This window comes from Trachypithecus francoisi, unplaced genomic scaffold, assembly GCF_009764315.1.
Source record: "Trachypithecus francoisi isolate TF-2019V2 unplaced genomic scaffold, Tfra_2.0 Lachesis_group20, whole genome shotgun sequence".
Lineage (NCBI taxonomy): Eukaryota > Metazoa > Chordata > Mammalia > Primates > Cercopithecidae > Trachypithecus > Trachypithecus francoisi.
In genome coordinates, this window is record NW_022681466.1 from 11,707,409 (window position 1) to 11,729,177 (window position 21,769).

Sequence of the window (21,769 nt, forward strand, 5' to 3'; positions counted from 1 at the left end):
CAGCACTCCGGCCCAGCACTGTTACATGGGCAAGAGGCAAAGCTCCAAGGGCTTACGTGTACCTGCTGCAGCAGCTGGTAGAGACAGACTGTGATCACGGAGACAGCACTGTCCCACAGAAAAATCATGCAAGCCACCAATGTGAGCCATGCAAGTTATTTAAACATTTCGACTAGTCATATTGAAAAAGTCAGAAGAAACAGTTGAAATTAACTGTTTAGAGACAAAGTCCCATTCTTTCGCCCAGGCTGGAGTGCAGTGGTGCAGTCAGGATTGGTGGGAGGAAAAAGCAGGTTTTAATCGGAGACCCAGCAAAGTGAGAAGATGCCCAACTAGCGTTCTAAAGTGTCACCTTGGCTGGGTGCGGTGGCTCATGCCTGTAATTCCAGCACTTTGGGAGGCCAAGGCAGGTGGATCACCTGAGGTCAGGAGTCTGAGACCAGCCTGGCCAACATGGAGAAACCCCATCTCTACTAAAATTACAAAAATGAGCCAGGCGTGGTGGCGGGTGCTTGTAATCCCAGCTACTGGAGGCTGAGGCATGAGAATCACTTGAACTGGGAGGTGGAGGTTGCAGTGACCAAGATCGCACCACTGCACTCCAGCCTGGAGTATAGAGTGAGACTCTATCTCCAAAAAACAAACAAATAAAAAATGCCATCTTAAAATTAAAAATTTACCCTCAGGTTTTTGTGTTGGTTCATTTTTGAGGCAAGATCTCACTTTGTCGTCCAGCTGGAGTGCAGTGGTGCAGTCAGGATTGGTGGAGGAAAAAGCAGGTTTTAATCGGAGACCCAGCAAAGTGAGAAGATGCCCAACTAGCGTTCTAAAGTGTCACCTTGGCTGGGTGCGGTGGCTCATGCCTGTAATTCCAGCACTTTGGGAGGCCAAGGCAGGTGGATCACCTGAGGTCAGGAGTCTGAGACCAGCCTGGCCAACATGGAGAAACCCCATCTCTACTAAAATTACAAAAATGAGCCAGGCGTGGTGGCGGGTGCTTGTAATCCCAGCTACTGGAGGCTGAGGCATGAGAATCACTTGAACTGGGAGGTGGAGGTTGCAGTGAGCCAAGATCGCACCACTGCACTCCAGCCTGGAGTATAGAGTGAGACTCTATCTCCAAAAAACAAACAAATAAAAAATGCCATCTTAAAATTAAAAATTTACCCTCAGGTTTTTGTGTTGGTTCATTTTTGAGGCAAGATCTCACTTTGTCGTCCAGGCTGGAGTGCAGTATGATCACGGCTCACTGCAGCCTGGAGCTCAAACGATCCTCTTGCCTCAGCCTCTACAGGTGCACCACCACAGCCAGCTAATTTTTTAAAATGATTTTTTGTAGAGATGGGGTCGCTCTATGTTGCCCAGGCTGCCATCGGGTTCTTCTAGGGAAACTTGCCATGGGCGCCGTGGGGAGTGGGGTAGGGGCAGGGTCTGTGTCTTGTTCCCATGGCTGTCGTGGGCAGTTGTCGGTTAGGAGGGGTGGCTGGCGAGGATGTTGGACTAATTGTTGGCGACCCCCCCTAAGCAGGAGGATCCAGCTGGGGCTCTGCGCCGGAGATTGTTTCAGGATGAGGATCTCCTCTGGAATGCGCAGAGACGCAGTGTCCAGAGAGGGACGGGATGAAGGGGTGAGAGGGGAAGGAAGGGTGATTTTAAAACGGAGGTCCCTGGTTACACCGTGAGCCTCACAGAAGGGGAAACTGAGGCACGGAGGATGGCGCGGGCCGGTGTGGCCCCTCCGTCATCAGTGACAGAGCGCTCTGCGCAGGGCCGCGGAGGTCTCTTAATCCGCAAAGGCCCCCACGCGGCGCGCTGACGACCTCCACTGCACCTCCCGGGCGCCCTCTGGGCGGCTCCCAGGCTGGCCGCCCGCTCTGCAAGGCCACGGACACTGTCCGAGGTGCTGGGCGCCGGGGCAGGGGGCGCACCTATCCGGCCCCACCCCACTGCTCAGGCCCGCCTGGGGTCTGGGCTTCCGGGAGACCCGCATGCGCCCCACGCCTGGCGGGAACCGAGGCCCCTCCTGCGCCTGTACCCGGCGCGCAGCGGCCCGAGGCGCCTCCCGGGGGCTGGGGGCGCGGAGTCATTGGGAGGCGCCACTGGCGGGGAATTCCGCACACGCCTGCGCGGGTCCAGCGGCGGCGGGCAGGGCGGGCCCAGGGCCCCGTGACCCGAGGGGCGACAGCGCGGCAGGCGGCGAGCTCGGGGGCCGCAGGTGCGAGCGGACGCGGAGAGTCTCCCGGGGCGGGGAGCGGGCTAGGGTGCAGTGGGCCCCGCGGGTGGGCGGGCTGGCCGGGTCCCGGGGAGCGGCGCCTGAGTCCGGATGCCCCTCCCGGCCGCCTCTTCCTGCCGGCTCCAAGTTTCGGTTTCTCCGCCGGGGTGCCAGGTCCAGCCCCGCCCGCGGCGCCCACCGACCCTGTTTCCCGGCTGCGGGAGGGGCCGGGGTGGGGGCAGCGGGCATCCATGGGACCCCGGCGACATCCCCGGAGCGCAGAGAGCCCCCGACCCGCCCATCCCGGCAGTGCTGCCCCCGGGAAGTGGCCGGGGCACGGGCTGGTAGTGGACGGGGACAGCCGGACCGGGGCCTGCAGCTCCGCCCGGGAATCCTGCGCCTGCACGAATTGCAACAACGGAAAAGTGAAGTTGCAAAAACAGACGCCTAACTTTTACGAGGGAGGCATCGCCCCTTCCGGACCGCACCGCGCAGCATCCTCCCGACTTGGCGAAGTCGCCCGAGCGCGGGGTTCAAGGCCGGGGTGGGCACCCCTCCCGGATGGCTGCCTGCAAGCCAGTGGGCCGGGTCCTGGGGGAGTCCAGGCTGGGAGGGGAAGGAGTTGTGCAAACATGGTGGTGACCTTTCCCTGCCCCCACCTTGTTGACTTTGGTTGTGGTTGGGGGGATGGGCTTTGATTTGGGTGGCAGTGTCTGTGCTTGGGGAAAAATGGCAGAGAAACGACAGGAAGCGTATTGAATGCAGCAGTATTGGGTGCCTGGGGCGCTCTCTGGTGTCTTTCGGCCCCTAGGGCAGACGGAACAATTAGATGCTTTAGGGGGCCGGGCGCGGTGGCTCATGCTTGTAATACCAAAACTTTGGGAGGCCAAGGCGGGCGGATCACCTGAGGTCAGGAGTTCCAGACCAGCTTGGCCAACCTGAAACCCCTTCTCTACTGAAAACACAAAAAATGAGCCAGGTGTGGTGGCGCATGGCTGTAATTCCATCTACTTGGGACTTGGGAGACTGTGGCGGGAGAATCAATAGAACCCGGAGGCGGAGGTTGCAGTGATTTGAGATTGTCCACTGCACTCCAGCCTGGGTGAGGACTGAAACTGTAAAAAAAAAAAAAAAAAAGAAGATGCTTAATGGAGGATTTTTCGAGTTTTCTGGTCTATGGTTCCCCAGTGTAGCATTGGAGAAGGAAACAGTTCGGGTGGGAAGAAAGAGGCCTGGGCGGTGGGAGTCATTGAAGGTGTTTGAGGGAGGGAGTGCTCAGTGGTGGTTGCTTCCGGTGGAGTGTGGAGGGGAGGAGGTTCGGTGGGGGCCAGGGCTTGGCTGTGGCAGGGGAAGGGGAGTTTTAAACTTTCCTTCTCCTCTGAAGGAGAGATAATTTTAGTCCCTGGAATAAAAGGGCAGCAGACCTGGAGAAAAGAGATGCAAATTGTCCCATACACTTATTGGCAACCTCATCAAAGGGAAGACTGAAGACGACAGATGATTGATGTTTTATTTATGACATTGGGACGGGAGCTTGGGGCTGGAGAGGGGAGGTGTAGAGAGTTGTCTTGTGCAGATAATCACTCAAGTGATCTCGGAGCTGCTCTCAGAGGAACTGATGAGGCCGCAGGCACTCCTCTTGTGTGTCCCTGGGACCGTTCTGAGATCCCTCTAGGCAGGTAATGGGGCCTCAGAGAGATCTTCTGCTCCAGTCTGCTGTTTCGTGATGTGGATTTCCTTTATAGCCTTTTACAAAAGGACAGCTTCCCAGAACTGCTCCTGACTATGTGGTTTCTCTGAATAGCCATCTCAAAATTGACCACAGAGTCTGTTTTGGAGTGGCATAGATTAGTCTCCCACACAGGTGAAGCCAGGGAACCAACACCCAGTGCCTCCGTCCCTCGTTCAGGCCCAGCCTGAATCAGCCCACCCTGTGATGGAGACCCAGTGGAAGGAGAGGGCAGGGCCAGGGCAGGGAGGTGGCCTGAGTGTCCTCCCACTGCTGAAGGCACCACTCAGCTGCTGCTCCAGCCAGTGCCCCAGTGGAGTTCTTTAGTTCGAAGCCATCAGAAGAAGGGGGTGGGTGGGCCAGTGTGCCCTGGGGCCTCTTACTGGGGAGGGAGAGAGTCAGGTCCTCCACTATTAGGTGGCCAAGAGCCCAAATGCCATCTCTACTCTCACCCTGGATGCAAGAAGTGACCCTGGAGGCCGGGGATGCTGGCCTGAGTCTTGGTCTGGACTCGCTGTAACCATCACCTTGGTTTGATGCCATCTACCACAGAGGCTGTTCTAAGGGCAGGTGGTCAGTGCAGAGTGGGGAGCTTCGTGGACGGCAGCCTCCCCCCATTACTAGGAATCTGACTGCCAGCCCAGTAGCTCTGGGCTGCCTGCTCAGGCCCCATCACTTGTGGGGCAGGTGCTCTAGTCCTCTTTAGAGGATGAGGAGGGTGAAGCATCAGGAGGCTGAGCGCATTGCTCAGGGCAGGCCGTGGTACCCTGCTGAATAGCACATGGCTGCCCAGCCTGTCTGGAGCATCCCCTATCCCCACCTGGCCCAACCCATGTCCTCAGCAGCAGGAACGGTTCTAGGCTGACAGAGTGAGGGACCAGGGCAGAGACTACAAAAGCTGGCCGGGCGCGGTGGCTCAAGCCTGTAATCCCAGCACTTTGGGAGGCCGAGACGGGCGGATCACGAGGTCAGGAGATCGAGACCATCCTGGCTAACACGGTGAAACCCCGTCTCTACTAAAAATACAAAAACTAGCCGGGCGAGGTGGCGGGCGCCTGTAGTCCCAGCTACTCGGGAGGCTGAGGCAGGAGAATGGCGTAAACCCGGGAGGCGGAGCTTGCAGTGAGCTGAGATCACTGCACTCCAGCCTGGGCGACAGAGCAAGACTCCGTCTCAAAAAAAAAAAAAGAGACTGCAAAAGCTTGAGAGCCAAGAGGGCAGCAGAGAGCAGGGAGGGGCTGGGCTTGGCCTCGGCTCCTGTTGGGTTTCGATTAACCAGGGGACCAGCTGGGCTGCTGTGATTTCACTTTCCCAGAAAATGAAACCGAAGCTGTGGTCACGTGACAGGAGGCTGGTATATAGCGGGCTGCCAGCAACTCCTGCTCTTGCTTCTGGATCTGCAGGGCACCTGCGCTGGTGTTGAGTTGTCCCAGCAGAACGCATGGAGTGTCCTTCGTGCCAGCATGTCTCCAAGGAGGAAGCCCCCAGGTTCTGCAGCCAGTGCGGAGAGAGGCTGCCTCCTGCAGCCCCCATAGCAGGTGAGGCCCCGGGGGTGCTGGTGGATGCTGGGGCAGTGGGGACCCCCGGGGGTGCTGGTGGATGTGGGGCAGTGGGGACCCCCGGGGGTGCTGGTGGATGTGGGGCAGTGGGGACCCCCGGGGGTGCTGGTGGATGTGAGGCAGTGGGGACCCCCGGGGGTGCTGGTGGATGTGGGGCAGTGGGGACCCCCGGGGGTGCTGGTGGATGTGGGGCAGTGGGGACCCCCGGGGGTGCTGGTGGATGTGGGGCAGTGGGGACCCTCGGAGATGTGTCACTTCCAGGAAATGAAAACCCTGGGCAGCAGGCAGCCCAGGTGGGGCCAAGATCCTCTGTGGCTACAGAACTCTCAAGAAGTTTTGTTGGTGTCTTTGCTAGAGGTTCCTGGTGCTTTTGAAAAGTTTCAGTTTCATTTCCTGGAGAGAGTTCACGGTTCTTCTTCCCCTTGGAAACAAGAAGTGTCGGGCTGAGCTGAAGGCTTGGTAGAGGGTTTCAGAGGATGCTGCAGGGAAGCAGAGTTCGAGGCTTTGCAGGGGTTGAGAGCTCTGTCTGGGTTAGTTTTTGAAGGGCTGTGAGGGGGCCCCAGGACCTGCCCAGGCACCTCCCTGACTCGGGAGGCCGATGGACAGGCAGGAACAGGGCAGTGTCAGGCGGGCCTTGCCTGCTGACCGTCTTGAGTCCATCCTCAATTTTGTTGGCTTCTGGGGCCTCAGACTGGTTCCCCTCCTCTGAGGCCTTAAATACCAACCCTATAACTGGCAGCCCCAGACGTTCAGCCTTTCTGTGTCCAAAGCCCAGCCCTACCTCCACTGGTGAGGGCACCTCTGTATTCCAGCTGCTTCTGTGGGACCCACCACCCTTGGGCCCTCTCCTTCCTCCATGCCCCACATGCAGAGGGCCCTGCTGGTCTCCCCGCCTCCACGCTGCCTTCCTGCTTACGCTCAGCACAGCAGTCAAACCACAGACCCCCTTCCAAGATCCGCCCCCACCACCACTAGCAGCAGGAGCCCTTATGGTGGCCACAAGGTCCTACATAGACGGCTGCTCACCCCATTCCTCTTGGCTCCCTCTCCTGCGCCCAGAGCCCACTGCCTCCTGGCCCTTCCTGGATACACTAGGTGTGCTTCCACTGCAAGACCTTTGCACCACCCTTCCCCTCTTTCAGTCTTTGCCCAGCTGCTTGCCATGGGGTCTCTCTGATGTTGTCTTTCAAGTTTAGGGGTCAGGGTGTGAACCCCAGTCCTTCCACATTCTTTTTTTGTTTTTAGAGGGAGTTTTTTTGCTCTTGTTGATCTGGCTAGAGTGCAGTGGCATGATCTTGGCTCACTGCAACCTCTGCCTCCCAGGTTCTAGTGATTCTTCTGCCTCAGCCTCCCGAGTAGCTGGGACTACAGGCACCCACCACCACGCCTGGCTAATTTTTGTATTTTTAGTAGAGACGGGGTTTCACCATGTTGGCCAGGCTAGTCTCGAACTCTTGACCTCAGGTGATCCACCTGCCTCAGCCTTGCAAAGTGCTGGGATTATAGGTGTGAGCCACCGCGTGGCCTGAGGGCTCCACTTCTGTTAATAATAGTGCTGCGAGGACTGGTAGTACGCAGCATGAACTGTTTCTAGAGGCATGCAAAGCAAATGCACTTCAGACTCCTAACTCACCACTCGTAAGAGGCCAGGAATTTGGTGACTCTCTACATGATGCTTTTGAACGTTTATTGAAAACGAAGAAATGCAATGATGCTGGCTGGTTACCCCCCAGCATCACTGAGAAAGTGGTGAAAGGATGAACTCAGGGATTCCACGTCTGGGCTGCAGCTCTGCGTAAATGATCTGAGAGTTTGTGAGCGTGCCCTGGGTCAGAATCTTCTCTCCTGTAGTCACGGGGTTGAAATTGTAGAAAATCGAGCACAAGCTCTCATGCGATTAGCTGAGTTACAAGGAAAGCTGAGCTCTCAGCCATGCAGGGTGTCTACTGTTAAAGCGGGGGCACTTAAGCCAGATGCCACGGTTCACACCTATAACCGCAGCATTTTTACAGGCCGAGGTGGAAGGATCGCTTGAGCCCAGGAGTTTGAGACCAGCCTGGGCGATGTAGAAAGACTGTATCTCTGCATAAAAAGAAAAAAAAAAGTGAGGACATTGGGTGGCAAAGGATGGGATCCTTCAGTGTTGGGATGGGGACATGGGAAGCCCCTGGCCAGGCTGGAGACAATTGAGTTCCAAATGATATAAAGTTGGATCGGTTGAGTTTATTAGTGTGGGCCCACTAGCAGAGATGATGCATTTCACGTTGCAGCTGGTAGAGTTAGGAAGGGCTCTGAGTCTTTGTTTGGTTGCTGAAACGTGGATCGAAAGGTAGATCAAGAGGTGGCCCACCTTGCTAGGCATCGTGGCTCACGCCTGTAATCCCAGCACTTTGGGAGGCCAAGGTGAGTGGATTGCTTGAGACCAAGAGTTTGAGACCAGCCTGGGCAACATGGTGAAGCCGCATCTCAAAAAAAAAAATATATAAGAATTAGCCGGAGCAGGAGGATCACTTGAGCCTGGGAAGTCGAGGCTGCAGTAAGCCACGATTGTCCCACTACATTCCAGCCTGAGTGACAGAGTGAGACCCTGTCTCAAAAGAAAAGAAAAGAAAAAAATAGCCTTACAGTGGCCTCTAAGTGCACAAGTGAAAAAAAGAGTCTCACGCATCTCACTTTATTTTTTTAAATTCTGTTTCATTGTTTTGAGACAGAGTCTTGCTCTGTCACCCAGGCTGGAGTGCAGTGGTACCATTTCAGCTCACGGCAACCTCCATCTCCCAGGTTCAAGCGATGTTCCTACCCCAGCCTCCCAAGTAGCTGGGATTACAGGCGTGAAGCACCACCCTCAGCTATTTTTTATATTTTTAGTAGAGATGACGTTTCACCAAGTTGGCCAGGTTGGTCTCAAACTCCTGACCTCAAGTGATCTGCCCACCTTGGCCTCTCAAAGTGCTGGGATTACAGGTGTGAGCCACCCACACCGCACCTGGCCTCATGCCTCTCACTTTAAATCAAGAGTTAGACATGATTAAACTTCTTGAGGAAGGCATGTTGAAAGCTGAGATAGGCTGATAGCTAGGCCTCTTGCACCAAATGGTTAGCCAAGTTGTAAATGCAAAGGAAAAGTTTTTGAAAGAAATTAAAAGTGCTTCCAGCACTTTGGGAGGCTGAGGTGGGTGGATCACCTGAGGTTAGGAGTTTGAGACCAGCCTGGCCAACGTGGTGAAACCCCGTCTCTACTAAAAATGCAAAAATTAGCTGGGTGTGGTGGCTTATGCCCATAATCCCAGCTTCTTGGGAGGCTGAGGCACAAGAATTGCTTGAACCCAGGAGACGGAGGTTGCGGTGAGCCGAGATCATGCCACTGCACTCCAGCCTGGAGACAAGAATGAGACTCCATCTCAAAAAAAAAAAAAAAAAAAAAGAGAGAGACCATCCTGGCCAATATGGTGAAAACCCATGTCTACTAAAAATCTAAAACTGGGAGCGGTGGCTCAAGCCTGTAATCCCAGCACTTTGGGAGGCCGAGACGGGCGGATCACAAGGTCAGGAGATCGAGACCATCCTGGCTAACACGGTGAAACCCCGTCTCTACTAAAAATACAAAAACTAGCCGGGCGAGGTGGCGGGCGCCTGTAGTCCCAGCTACTCGGGAGGCTGAGGCAGGAGAATGGCGTAAACCCGGGAGGCGGAGCTTGCAGTGAGCTGAGATCCGGCCACTGCACTCCAGTCCGGGCGACAGAGCGAGACTCCGCCTCAAAAAAAAAAAAAAAAAAAATCCAAAACTTAGCTAGGTGTGGTGGCATGTACCTGTAGTCCCAGCTACTCGGGAGGCTGAGGCAGGAGAATCACTTGAACTCAGGAGGTAGAGATTGCAGTGAGCCGAGATCACGCCACTGCACTCCAGCCTGATGACAGAGTGAGACTCCATCTCAAAAAAAAAAAAAAAGTGCTACTCCAGTGAACACACAAATGATACGAGAGTGAAGCAGCCTTATTGCTGATACGGAGAGAGTTTGCGATGTCTGGAGAGCTCAAACTAGCCACAACATTTCCTTAAACCGCAGCCTAATCCACAGCAAAGCCTTAACTCTTCAATTCCACACAGGCTGACAGAGTTGAGGAAGCTGCAGAGAAGAGTTTGCAGCCAGCAGAGATTGGTTTATGAGGTCTTAGGAAAGCAGTCATCTCCATAACATAAAAGTGCAAGGTGAAGCAGCGAGTGCTGGTGGAGAAGCTGCAGTAAGTTCTCTAGAAGATCTGGCTAAGGTTATTGATGGAGGTGGCCCTACTCAATAGCAGATTTTCTTTTTTCTTTCTTTCTTTCTTTTTTTTTTTTTTTTTGAGACAGAGTCTTAGTCTGTCTCCCAGGCTGGAGTGCAGTGGCTGGTCCTTGGCTCACTGCAACCTCCGCCTCCCAGGTTCAAGCAATTCTCCTGCCTCAGCCTCCCAAGTAGCTGGGATTACAGGTGTGTGCCACCACATCTGGCTAATTTTGTATTTTTTATTAGAGACAGGTTTTCTCCATATTAGCATTGTTGGTCTCCAACTCCTGACCTCAAGTGATCCCCCTGCCTCTGCCTCCCAAAGTGCTGGGACTATAGGCATGAACCATTGCACCTGGCCAATTTCATTCTTTTTTAACGCCAAGTAGTATTCCATTATGTATATATACCACATTTTCTTCATCATCCATTGTTGGATAGTTGGTGGATTCCGTATCTTGGCTATGGTGAATAGTGCTACGGTGAACATGGGCGTGCATGGCAGGATCACTGGAGCCCAGGAGGTCAAGGCTGCAGTGAGCCGTGATCATACAACTGCACTCCAGCCTGGGTGACAGTGAGACCCTGACTCAGGAAAAAAAAAAAGCAGTACTGCATCCCTGGAGGGATTGCAGGGATTAGTGCCACCTCCAAGCACTCCAAAGAGGCAGGGGTGGGGATTCCCATTCACCTCCCCTATTTGGCCTTTGTGGAAGACAGGTGGATCTTGGGAATGAAAATGAATGTAAGCTTAACCAAATGGTGACTTCTCAGCCTTCATAGTCGTGTGAGCCAATTCTCTTAATACATCCTCTCTCATCCATCTGTTTGTCCATCCATCCGTCTGTCTGTCTGTCTGTCCATCTGTCTATCATCTACTATCAATGATCCATCCATCCATTCATCCAGGTACCTATCCATCCATCTTTTCTATCTATCCTATCTATCCATCTGTCTACAAGTCTGTATTAGGGTTCTCCAGAGGGACAGAACTAATAGGATCTATGTCTATATGAAAGGGAGTGTATTATGGAGAATTAGCTCACACAATCACAAGGTGAAGTCCCGTGATAGGCCATCTGCAAGCTGGGAAAGAAAGAAGCCAGTAGTTGCTCAGTCTGAGTCCAAAAGCTTCAAAAGCAGGGAAGCCGACAGTGCAGCTTTCAGTCTGTGGCTGAAGACCCGAGATCCCCCTGGCAAACCACTGGCGTAAGTCCAAGAGTCCAAAGGCCAAAGAACCTGGAGTCTGATGTCCAAGGACAGGAGGAACGTGAGGAAGCATCCAGCATAGGAGGAAGATGAAAGCCAGAAGACTCAGCGAGCCAGCTTTCCCCACCTTCTGCCTGCTTTGTTTTAGCCACACTGGCAGCTGACTGGATGGTGTCCGCCCACATTGAGGGTGGATCTTCCTCTCCCAGTCCATTGACTCAAATGTCAGTCTCCTGTGACAACACCCTCACTGACACACCCAGGGCAATACTTTACCAACTATCTAGGCATCCTTCAACCCAATGAAATTGACACCTGATATTAACCATCACACCATCTATCCATCCATCTACCCTATCTGTACACCTACCCTATCTATCCACCTATCCATCTATCCTATCTATCTGTCTATCCATCCATCTATTCTATCTATCCATCCATCTATTCTATCCATCCATCCATTCATGTATTCTATCTGTCCATCCATTCTATCCATCCATCCATCCATCCATCCATCCATCCAATCTTTCTATCCATCCATTCATCTATCCATCTATCCTATCTGTCCATCCATCTATACTATCTATCTGTCCATCTATCCTATCTGTCCATCTCTCTCTCTATCTATCTATCTATCTATCTATCATCTGTCTATCCATTCATCTAGCTTATCTGTCTATTCATGGATCCATCTATCCATCCATCCATCCATCCATTCATCTATTCTATGTATCTATCCATTCATCTATCCCATCCTATCTATTCATCCGTCCATCCATGTATCTACCTATCTACCTGCCTGCCTACCTACCTACATATCCTATTAGTTCTTCTCTCTGGATAACCCTGTTCTATACAAGTGCCTGTGAGTAATTAATGAGTTAACATGTACATTGTTTAGAAAGTGCTAGTTAACTATGTCTCTTATTTCTGAATCCAGCTACTTATTTTTATGATTACAAAAATGTAAATGGTGGTTGGCAAATGATCCACATGTTATAGGAGGACATAAAATAGCATGAAGTTTCCTCACCCTGGGCCAGGCCTGTCACATTCCCCAGAGCAACACTGTAAACTGGTGTGTCCTCTTCTAGACATCTCCTCTGTGTGAACGTGTGCACACACACACACATGTTTATGTGAGTGGCAGCTCATGCCCTGCCCATGCCTTGCTATTTTCATGTACAGTGACTGAGGCCTCTAGTGGAGGATGGACCTCAGCAGCCTCCCTGGCTCTGCCACCCAGCAAGGCCTGACTCAGCAACAGGCCTGTCCTGGGCGCTTCCCTTGTCCCGCTGGTTTGCCATGACACAGGCTGCTGGGCTGCATGCTTGCATGGAGACCTTGCCCTCTGAGCCAGGCTGGCCATCTGGAGGACAGATTCCCAGCCACTAGCCTGCTGGCCTCAGGCTGGCACATTTACAATGCAAATATCTTCAAATCCCCTGCACAAAAGGGCCACTGACCGACTGTGTCTCTGGTCCCTGCCTTCTAGATTTCTACTCATTCTCTCCAGCATTCAGAATGATTGATCTTGTCAATCTGTGCCAGTCGTTGGGGGGGAATGGCATTGTAGGGGCTCTGTTCTGATTTCCTTCATCAGGAGGCATGGCGGGCATCTCTATGGAAGTTAAGAGACCACTTGTGTGTGCATTTCCTTGAACGGCCTTTCTTTAGGGAAGCTCGTTTTGCTTTGGTTGGTACTTGTGGTTGTTGGGACTGTTTGTACTGGGCACGGCCTGAAAACCAGCTCTCCTAGGCTTTCTCAGCAAGAGAAATGTGCTGGGCCATCTCTGCCCAAGTCCAGGCTTGAGGGGTTCAAGTGTACTAGGGCTCTGCTCCTTTTCTCTGATCCTGACAGCTCTGCCCTTCTCCACTGCCAACTTTGTCTGCAGGTGGAGAACAGTGGTTTCCCAGTACCGCCTCATGGTCTTTCCACGATGCACTGAGTGGCAGAAACTCCAGTAACGGTCCGGAAGTATGGATGCTTCCATACTTCTTGCTGGTTGGCCCCTCCCTCAGTCAGTCACTGGTGCCAGTGATTGAGTGAGGCCCTGATTGGGTTAGGCTAGTCAGGGCCCGCCCCTGGTGGGAAGGCAGGTTGGTGGGAGGTGCAGGCTCAGAATCCTTGGCATGGGTGAAATATCTGTTCTCAAAGGATGGGGCCTTGGGCTGGCTCTGATGTTTCATGTGTGTCTGTGTATGTAGACGTTTAGAGGATTTGTTATCAATTTTGAGTCCTGCTAAGGAACTTCACGAATTCTTTTTTTTTTTTTTTTTGAGATGGAGTCTCGCTCTGTCGCCCAGGCCGGAGTGCAGTGGCCGGATCTCAGCTCACTGCAAGCTCCGCCTCCCGGGTTTACGCCATTCTCCTGCCTCAGCCTCCTGAGTAGCTGGGGCTACAGGCGCCCGCCACCTCGCCCGGCTAGTTTTTTTGTATTTTTTAGTAGAGACGGGGTTTCACCGTGTTAGCCAGGATGGTCTCGATCTCCTGACCTCGTGATCCGCCCGTCTCGGCCTCAAGGGATTACAGGCTTGAGCCACCGCGCCCGGCCTACGAATTCTTGAGCTCTTAGCTATGCCAACACTGAGTACTCAAAGGGAAAAAGGTCTGTGTGGTCCCTGCCCTCCAGATCTCAGAGGAAGGGAGGGCAGTGACGAAACCGTGTGCTGGAAACGGGCAGGGGGAGGAAGTGTCCAGAAAGGGGCGCAGCTGGGGCAGGCCTGGGGCTTTGGAGAAGGGTCTGGGGGGATCAGGCAGAGAGAAGGTTCTGTACAGAAAAGTAGGCTTGGCCCGGCACCATCTGGAGTGTGTGTCAGGGAGTGGTGGGGTCGTCCAGACCCAGGATTGAAAACAGGGACTCCAGGCCAGGCACGGTGGCTGGCGCCTGTAATCCCAGCACTTTGGGAGGCCGAGACGGGCAGATCACGAGGTCAGGAGATCGAGACCATCCTGGCTAACACCGTGAAACCCTGTCTCTACTAAAAATACAAAAAATTAGCCGGGCGAGGTGGCGGCGCCTGTAGTCCCAGCTACTCGGGAGACTGAGGCAGGAGAATGGCGTGAACACGGGAGGTGGAGCTTGCAGTGAGCTGAGATCCGGCCACTGCACTCCAGCCTGGGCGACAGAGTGAGACTCTACCTCAAAAAAAAAAAAAAAGAAGAAGAAGAAGAAGAAAAGAAAACAGGGACTCCTTGAAGGGTGTTTTCGTCCATTTTCTGTTGCCTGGGTAATTGAAAAAGAAAAGGCGGGGTGCCGTGGCTCACGCCTGTAATCCCAGCACTTCGGGAGGCCGAGGTGGATGGATCACGAGGTCAGGAGTTCAAGACCAGCCTGACCAACATGGTGAAACCCCGTCTCTGTTAAAAATAAAAAAAATTAGCTGGATGTAGATGCCTGTAATCCCAGCTACTCCAGAGGCTGAGGCAGGAGAATCGCTTGAACCCGGGAGGAGGAGGTTGCAGTGAGCCGAGATTGTGCCATTGCACTCCAGCTTGGGACGACAGAGCGAGACTCTGTCTCAAAAAAAAAAATGAAAAGAAAAAGAAAAGAGGCCGGGCAAAGTGGCTCACGCCTGCCTGTAATCCCAGCACTTTGAGAGACCAAGATGGGTGGATCATGAGGTCAGGAGTTCAAGACCATCCTGGCCAAGGTGCTGAAACCCTGTCTCTACTAAAAACACAAAAATTAGCTGGGTGTGGTGGCACGCACCTGTAATCTCAGCTACTTGGGAGGCTGAGGCAGGAGAATCGCTTGAACCCAGGAGGCGGAGGTTGCAGTGAGCTGAGATTGCACCACTGCACGCCAGCCTGGGTGACAGAGCAAGACCCTGTCTCAAAAAAATTAAAATTAAATTTAAAAAGAAAAAGAAAAAAGAGGTTTATTTAGCTCACAGTTCTGCAGACTGAGAAGTTCAGGGCCTCGCCCTGGCTTCTGGTACGGGCTTTTGTGCCATGTCACAACATGGCAGAGTAGGCCGACGGGCATGCTGACGAAGCATCTTGGCTTCGTAACAACCCACTCTGGCGGGTGCTAATCCATTCCCAAGGGGAGTAAACCAGTCTCGGGAGAGAGTGAGAACCCTTGACCGCAAACAGCATCAAGCCATTCGTGAGGGATTCGCCCTCATGACCCACTGACCTCCCCCTGGCCCTGCCTCCCAGCACTGGCATACTGGCAATCAGATGTCAACATGAGTTTTGGTAGAGACGGACGAGGCACGTCTACACCACAGCAAAGGCTAGAGTGAGCGTGGGGCTGGCGGTGCGGGTGCTCCATGCTGTCTGCGTGGCAGCTCTGCATGGGTGAGAATCTGGAGGCAGAGCAGCTGGGCAGGCAGATGCCTTAGTGCCAGGACAAGGGAAGCAGTGGGAGACCCCTGGGCCACCACTGGGAGAGTGCCCACCCTGGGGAGACAGGAGGAATGTCTACAGTAGGGGAGGAAAGCATAACAGGCTCTATTTTAGAGGTGCCCGAGGTGTGCTGACATCCTAGTACAGAGTCAGGTGAAGCCACTGATCTGGACATTGGGAGGGAGGGGCTGGATGCTAGGACCATGCGGTCTTTCTGTCCGGTACACGCCGTGTTGTGCTGAGACTGGGGTCCCTGGTTCCCTCCTCCCCACCTGGAGCAGAACCCCTACCCTGCTCACGTCAGCAGGCCCGGTGCAGGACCTCGGAGGGAGAACGGGGTGAACCTCTGCACTCGCGGGAAGGATGCCAGTTTTTCCTTGCTAACATTCACTGGCTTCTCTCTGAGGTTTGACCCTTCCTTCGTCTGCCATTACAGATTCTGAGAACAATAACTCCACAATGGCGTCAGCCCCGGAGGGTGAAATGGAGTGTGGGCAGGAGCTGGAGGAGGAAGGGGGCCCGTGCTTGTCCCCGGGCTCAGACAGTTGGCAAGAAAACCCCGACGAGTCCGGTTCCGATGCCTCCTGGACCGTCCAAGAAGTGAGTGCACCGCCCCTGGCTCCCCACTGCTCACTCTGCCCAGGATAATCTCACTGCACAGCTGCCCAGCTGGCCCCCGAAAATGCCACCACAGCCCAGCCCATTGAACCTGCCCACAGGGCAGCAGCAGAGTCGCCCCTTCTGCACCTGATTTGTCTCTGGCTGGAGTCTGTGGGTTCCAGACCCCTTAGGGCCTCCACCTTCTTTTTCTTTTTCTTTTCTTTTCTTTTTTTTTTTTTTGAGACAGAGTTTCACTCTTGTCGCCCAGGCTGGAGTTCAGTGGTGCGATCTCAGCTCACTGCAGCCTCCACTTCCCGGGTTCAAGCGATTCTCCTGCCTCAGCCTCCCAAGTAGCTGGGACTACAGGCACGCACCACCATGCCCAGCTAATTTTTTGTATTTAGTAGAGACAGGGTTTCACCGTGTTGGTCAGGCTGGTCTCAAACTCCTGACCTCAGGTGATCCGCCCACCTCAGCCTCCCAAAGTGCTGGGATTATAGACATGAGCCACTGCGCCTGGCCTCCACCTTCTTTCTCTTTCTACCAGACCCAATACGCATGTGTCTCTCAGAAGCTGTGACTGGGGTTGGGGCCTGAGCTTCTGCTGTGTGTATCTGTGTCCCAAGCTTCTGTGGGTCTCTTTGCATTGAGGGTGCAAGCTCAGAGTTGCCTTGCAGCTTCAGGGCAGGGACCTGAGCATTGCCGGGTGCATGTCTTGTGCTTCTGTAGGCCTCTGCATTGAGGATGCATGCCCAGAGGGGCTTTGAAGCTTTGGGTGTGGGGCAGGTGCTCTGGAAATGTGCTGGCTGGCAGGTTGCCCTTCTTGGAAGGGTGTGGCTGAGCCATCTTTCAGCTCCGTATGGCCTCCAACAGCCCCTTAGGCGTGTTAGACACCAAGAGAAAGCGTCCTTGGTAAGATCCCCAGTTGGAGCCGCTAGGGCAGGCTTTCGAGGGGAGCGTCCTGGACATGTTCAAGGAGAATGGTTGGAAGAGAACCATTCTCCTGGGCTCTAGCGCAGCCTGGGAAGACCCAGAGGGCAGTGTCAGCTCCCAGGTTTCTTGCTGGGCACTGAGAAGGGGAAGCTAAGCAGTCTTTCTGTGTCGGCGCTGGGGTTGGCTTTCTGTCTGTTGTTGCTTGTAGGTGGCACTCCATGATTGGGCTGTGGTAGGAAGTGATGCAGCTACAGTGCTGTGGTCTGTGGGGTGTGAGTGGGGTGTGTGTTGGGGGGGTGTGAGTGGTGTGAATGGGACGTGTGTGTTGGGGGTGTGTGAGGGGTGTGTGTATTGGGTGTGTGTGAGCAGTGTGAGTGGAATATGTGTGTTGGGGGTATGTGAGGGGTGTGTGTGTTGGGTGTGTGTGAGCGGTGTGAGTGGAATATGTGTGTTGAGGGTATGTGAGGGGTGTGAGTGGAATGTGTGTGTGTTGGGGTTGTGTGAAGGGTGTGTGTTGGGGGTGTGTGAGGGGTTTGTGTGTGTTGGGTGTGTGTGAGCGGTGTGAGTGGAATGTGTGTGTGTTGGGGTTTGTGAGAGGTGTGTGTTGAGGGTGTGTGAGGGGTGTGTATGTTAGGTATGTGTGTGTTGGGGGTGTGTGAGCGGTGTGAGTGGAATGTGTGTGTGTTGGGGGTGTGTGAGTGGGGTGAGTGGAATGTGTGTGTGTGTTGGGGTGTGTGAGTGGGGTGAGTGGAATGTGTGTGTGTTGGGGGTGTGTGAGAGGGATAAGTGGAATGTGTGTGTGTTGGGGGTATGTGAGTGGGGTGAGTGGGGTGTGTGTGTGTTGGGGGTGTGTGAGTGGGGTATGTGTGTTGTCAGGCCTCTGAGCCCAAGCTAAGCCATCCTATCCCCTGTGACCTGCATGTACACATCCAGAGGGCCTGAAGCAAGTGAAGAATCACAAAAGAAGTGAAAATGGCCAGTTCCTGCCTTAACTGATGACATTACCTTGTGAAATTCCTTCTCCTGGCTCGTCCTGGCTCAAAAGCTCCCTCACTGAGCCCCTTGTGACCCCCACCCCTGCCCATCAGAGAACAACAAACCCCTTTGAGTGTAATTTTCCACTACCCACCCAAATCTTATAAAATAGCCCCACCCCTATCTCCCTTCGCTGACTCTGTTTTCGGACTCAGCCCGCCTGCACCCAGGTGATTAAAAAGCTTTATTGCTCACACGTGTGTGTTGGGGATGTGTGAGTGGTATGTGTATTGGGGGTGTGTATGTGTTGGGGGTGTGTGAGTGGGGTGTGTGTGTGTTGGGGGTGTGTGAGTGGTGTGTGTGTGTTGGGGGTGTGTGTGTTGGGGGTGTGTATGTGTTGGGGGTGAGTGATGTGAGTGGGGTGTGTGTTGGGGTGTGTAAGTGGTGTGAGTGGAGTGTGTATGTTGGTGTGTGTTTGTGAGTGGGGTGTGTATGTTGGGGTGTGTGTGTGTTGGGGTATGTGAGTTGGGGGTGTATGAGTGGGGTGAGTGGGATGTGTGTTCATGTTGGGGTGTGTGTGAGTGGGGTGAGTGGGATATGTGTGTGTGTTGGGGTGTGTGTGTTGAGTGTGTGTGTTGGGGTATGTGAGTTGGGTGTGTGAGTGTTGGGGTGTGTGAGTGGGCTGTTTGTGTCTTGGGGGTGTGTGTTTGTTGGGGTATGTGAGTGGGGTGTGTGTGTGTTGGGGATGTGTGTGAGCGAGGTGAGTGGCATGTGTGTGTGTTGGGGTGTGTGGGGTGAGTGGGATATGTGTGTGTTGGGGTGTGTGTGAGTGGGGTGTGTGTGTTGGGGTGTGAGTGGGGTGTGTGTAGTGTTGGGGGTGTGTGTGTTGGGGTGTGTGTGAGTGCGGTGTGTGTGTTGGGGTATGTGTGTTGGGGTGTGTCAGTGGAGTGAGTGGGATATGTGTGTGTTGGGGTGTGTGTGAGTGGGGGTGTGTGTTGGGGGTGTGTGTTGGGGTGTGTGTGAGTGGGGTGAGCGTGTTGGGGTATGTGAATTGGGGGTGTGTGAGTGGGGGGTGTGTGTGTGTTGGTGTGTGTGAGTGGGGTGAGTGGGATATGTGTGTGTTGGGGTGTGTGTGAGTGCGGTGTGTGTGTGTTGGTGTGTGTGAGTGGGGTGAGTGGGATGTGTGTGTGTTGGGGTGTGTGTGTGTTGGGGTATGTGAATTGGGGGTGTGTGAGTGGGGGGGGTGTGTTGGTGTGTGTGAGTGGGGTGAGTGGGATATGTGTGTGTGTTGGGATGTGTGTGAGTGCGGTGTGTGTGTGTTGGGGTATGTGAATTGGGGGTGTGTGTGTGTTGGGATGTGTGTGAGTGCGGTGTGTGTGTGTTGGGGGTGTGTGTGTGTGAGTGGGGTGAGTGTGTTGGGGTATGTGAATTGGTGTGTGAGTGGGGGGTGTGTGTGTGTTGGTGTGTGTGAGTGGGGTGAGTGGGATATGTGTGTGTGTTGGGGTGTGTGTGAGTGCGGTGTGTGTGTGTTGGTGTGTGTGAGTGGGGTGAGTGGGATATGTGTGTGTGTTGGGGTGTGTGTGTGTTGGTGTGTGTGAGTGGGGTGAGTGGGATATGTGTGTGTGTGTTGGGGTGTGTGTGTGTTGGTGTGTGTGAGTGGGGTGAGTGGGATATGTGTGTGTGTTGGGGTGTGTGTGAGTGCGGTGTGTGTGTGTTGGGGTATGTGAATTGGTGGTGTGTGAGTGGGGGGTGTGTGTGTGTTGGTGTGTGTGAGTGGGGTGAGTGGGATATGTGTGTGTGTTGGGGTGTGTGTGAGTGCGGTGTGTGTGTGTTGGTGTGTGTGTGTTGGGGTATGTGAATTGGGGGTGTGTGTGTGTTGGGATGTGTGTGAGTGCGGTGTGTGTGTGTTGGGGGTGTGTGTTGGGGTGTGTGTGAGTGGGGTGACTGTGTTGGGGTACGTGAATTGGGGGTGTGTGAGTGGGGGGGGTGTGTGTGTTGGTGTGTGTGAGTGGGGTGAGGGATATGTGTGTGTGTTGGGGTGTGTGTGTGTTGGGGGTGTTGTGTTGGGGGGTGTGTGAGTGGGGTGTGTGTGTGTTGGTGTGTGTGAGTGGGGTGAGTGGGATATGTGTGTGTGTTGGGGTGTGTGTGTGTTGGGGTGTGTGTGTTGGGGTTTGTGTGTGTGTTGGGGTGTGTGTGTGTGTTGGGGTGTGTGTGTGTTGGTGTGTGTGAGTGGGGTGAGTGGGATATGTGTGTGTGTTGGGGGTGTGTGAGTAGGGGGTGTGTGTGTGTTGGGGTGTGTGTGTTGGGGTGTGCGTGCGTTGGTGTGTGTGAGTGGGGTGTGTGTGTGTTGGGGTGTGTGTGTTGGGGTGTGTGTGTGTTGGTGCGTGTGAGTGGGGTGTGTGTGTGTTGGGGTGTGTGTGGTGGGGTGTGTGTTGGTGTGTGTGAGTGGGGTGTGTGTGTGTGTTGGGGTGTGTGTGAGTGGGGTGTGTGTGTGTTGGGGTTGTGGGTGTGTGGTGTTGGGGTGTGTGTGTGTTGGTGTGTGTGGTGGGGTGTGTGTGTGTGTGTTGGGGTGTGTGTGTTGGGGTGTGGTGTGTTGGGTGTGTGAGTGGGGTGTGTGTGTTGGGGTGTGTGAGTGGGGTGTGGTGTGTGTGTTGTGGGTGTGTGGTGTGTGGGGTGGGTGTGTGTGGGGGTGGGTGTGTTGGGTGGTGTGTGTTGGGTTGTGTGTGTGTGTTGGGTGGGTGAGTGGGGTGTGTGTGTGTTGGTGTGTGTGAGTGGGGTGTGTGTGTGTTGGGGTGTGTGTGTGTTGGTGTGTGTGTGTGTTGGTGTGTGTGAGTGGGGTGTGTGTGTGTTGGGGTGTGTGTGTGTTGGTGTGTGTGAGTGGGGTGTGTGTGTGTTGGGGTGTGTGTGTTGGGGTGTGTGTGTGTTGGGGTGTGTGTGAGTGGGGTGTGTGTGTGTTGGGGTGTGTTGTGTTGGTGTGTGTGAGTGGGGTGTGTGGTGTTGGGGTGTTGTGTTGGTGTGTGTGAGTGGGGTGTGTGTGTGTGGGGTGTGTGTGTGTGGGGGTGTGTGTTGTGGTGTTGGGTGTGTGTGTTGGTGTGTGTGAGTGGGGTGTGTGGTGTTGGGGGTGTGTGTTGTTGGTGTGTGTGAGGGGTGTGTGTGTGTTGGGGTGGTGTGTTGGGGTGTGTGTGTGTTGGGGTGTGGTGTTGGTGTGTGTGAGTGGGGTGTGTGGTTGGGGTGTTGTGTTGGGGTATGTGTGGTTGGTGGTGTGGAGTGGAGTGTTGTGTGTTGGGGTGTGTGAGTGGGGTGTGTGTGTGTTGGGGTGTGTGTGTTGGGGTGTGTGTGTGTTGGGGTGTGTGTGTGTTGGGGTGTGTGAATGGGGTGTGTGTGTGTTGGGGTGTGTGTGTTGGGGTGTGTTGGGGTGTGTGTGTGTTGGTGTGTGTGAGTGGGGTGTGTGTGTGTTGGGGTGTGTGTGTGCTTGCGTCATTCCCTTGGAGAGTAATCCCTTCCAGAGTGGCCAAGGCCACCCCCAAGCCTGGACCACATGGGATGCAGAAAGTTTGGGTAACTCCTTTTTTATACCTAATTTGGAACTCCGTGGGAGTGGAGAAGTGGCAATATGGACGGTGTCCTTGAAAACATTGAAGACAAATGAATAAACATTTGCCATCTGGGGCAAACAATAAACCCGTCTAAAGACAGAGGAAAAGCTAAGAATTGAGTTACTTGGGGGAATAAAATTTTGAAAAGTTCCTATGAATAATGAGAAATCTAGAAAGCCACACAAATGCTCAAGCAGGACACGTGCTCAAAAAAGACCTGAGAAGACCTCAGGGCAGGCCAGAAGGAAGGCTAAGTGTGGGAGGGGTGCCCCAACTCAGGGCCAGTCTACAAAAACTGAGAGAGTATTTTTTTTTTTTTTTGAGACGGAGTCTCACT

At 54.0% G+C, this 21,769-nt stretch overlaps 1 protein-coding gene across 8 annotated transcripts in view; it reads left to right on the top strand.

Moving 5' to 3' along the window:
- The first annotated feature begins 2,015 nt into the window (after positions 1 to 2,015).
- Positions 2,016 to 21,769, top strand: part of RNF213 (ring finger protein 213) — a 142,253-nt gene continuing 122,499 nt past the window's right edge. For 4 of the 8 annotated variants that reach the window (XM_033182515.1, XM_033182519.1, XM_033182521.1 and 1 more), the window contains exons 1-2: positions 5,135 to 5,479; positions 15,765 to 15,928. In XM_033182515.1, coding sequence (XP_033038406.1) covers positions 5,383 to 5,479; positions 15,765 to 15,928 — 261 coding nt within the window. In that variant the 5' untranslated portion in view covers positions 5,135 to 5,382. Of the gene's footprint in view, positions 2,216 to 2,281; positions 2,792 to 5,134; positions 5,480 to 15,764; positions 15,929 to 21,769 lie in introns of those variants that run through there. The other 4 variants (XM_033182516.1, XM_033182517.1, XM_033182520.1 and 1 more) reach the window with 4 other exon arrangements.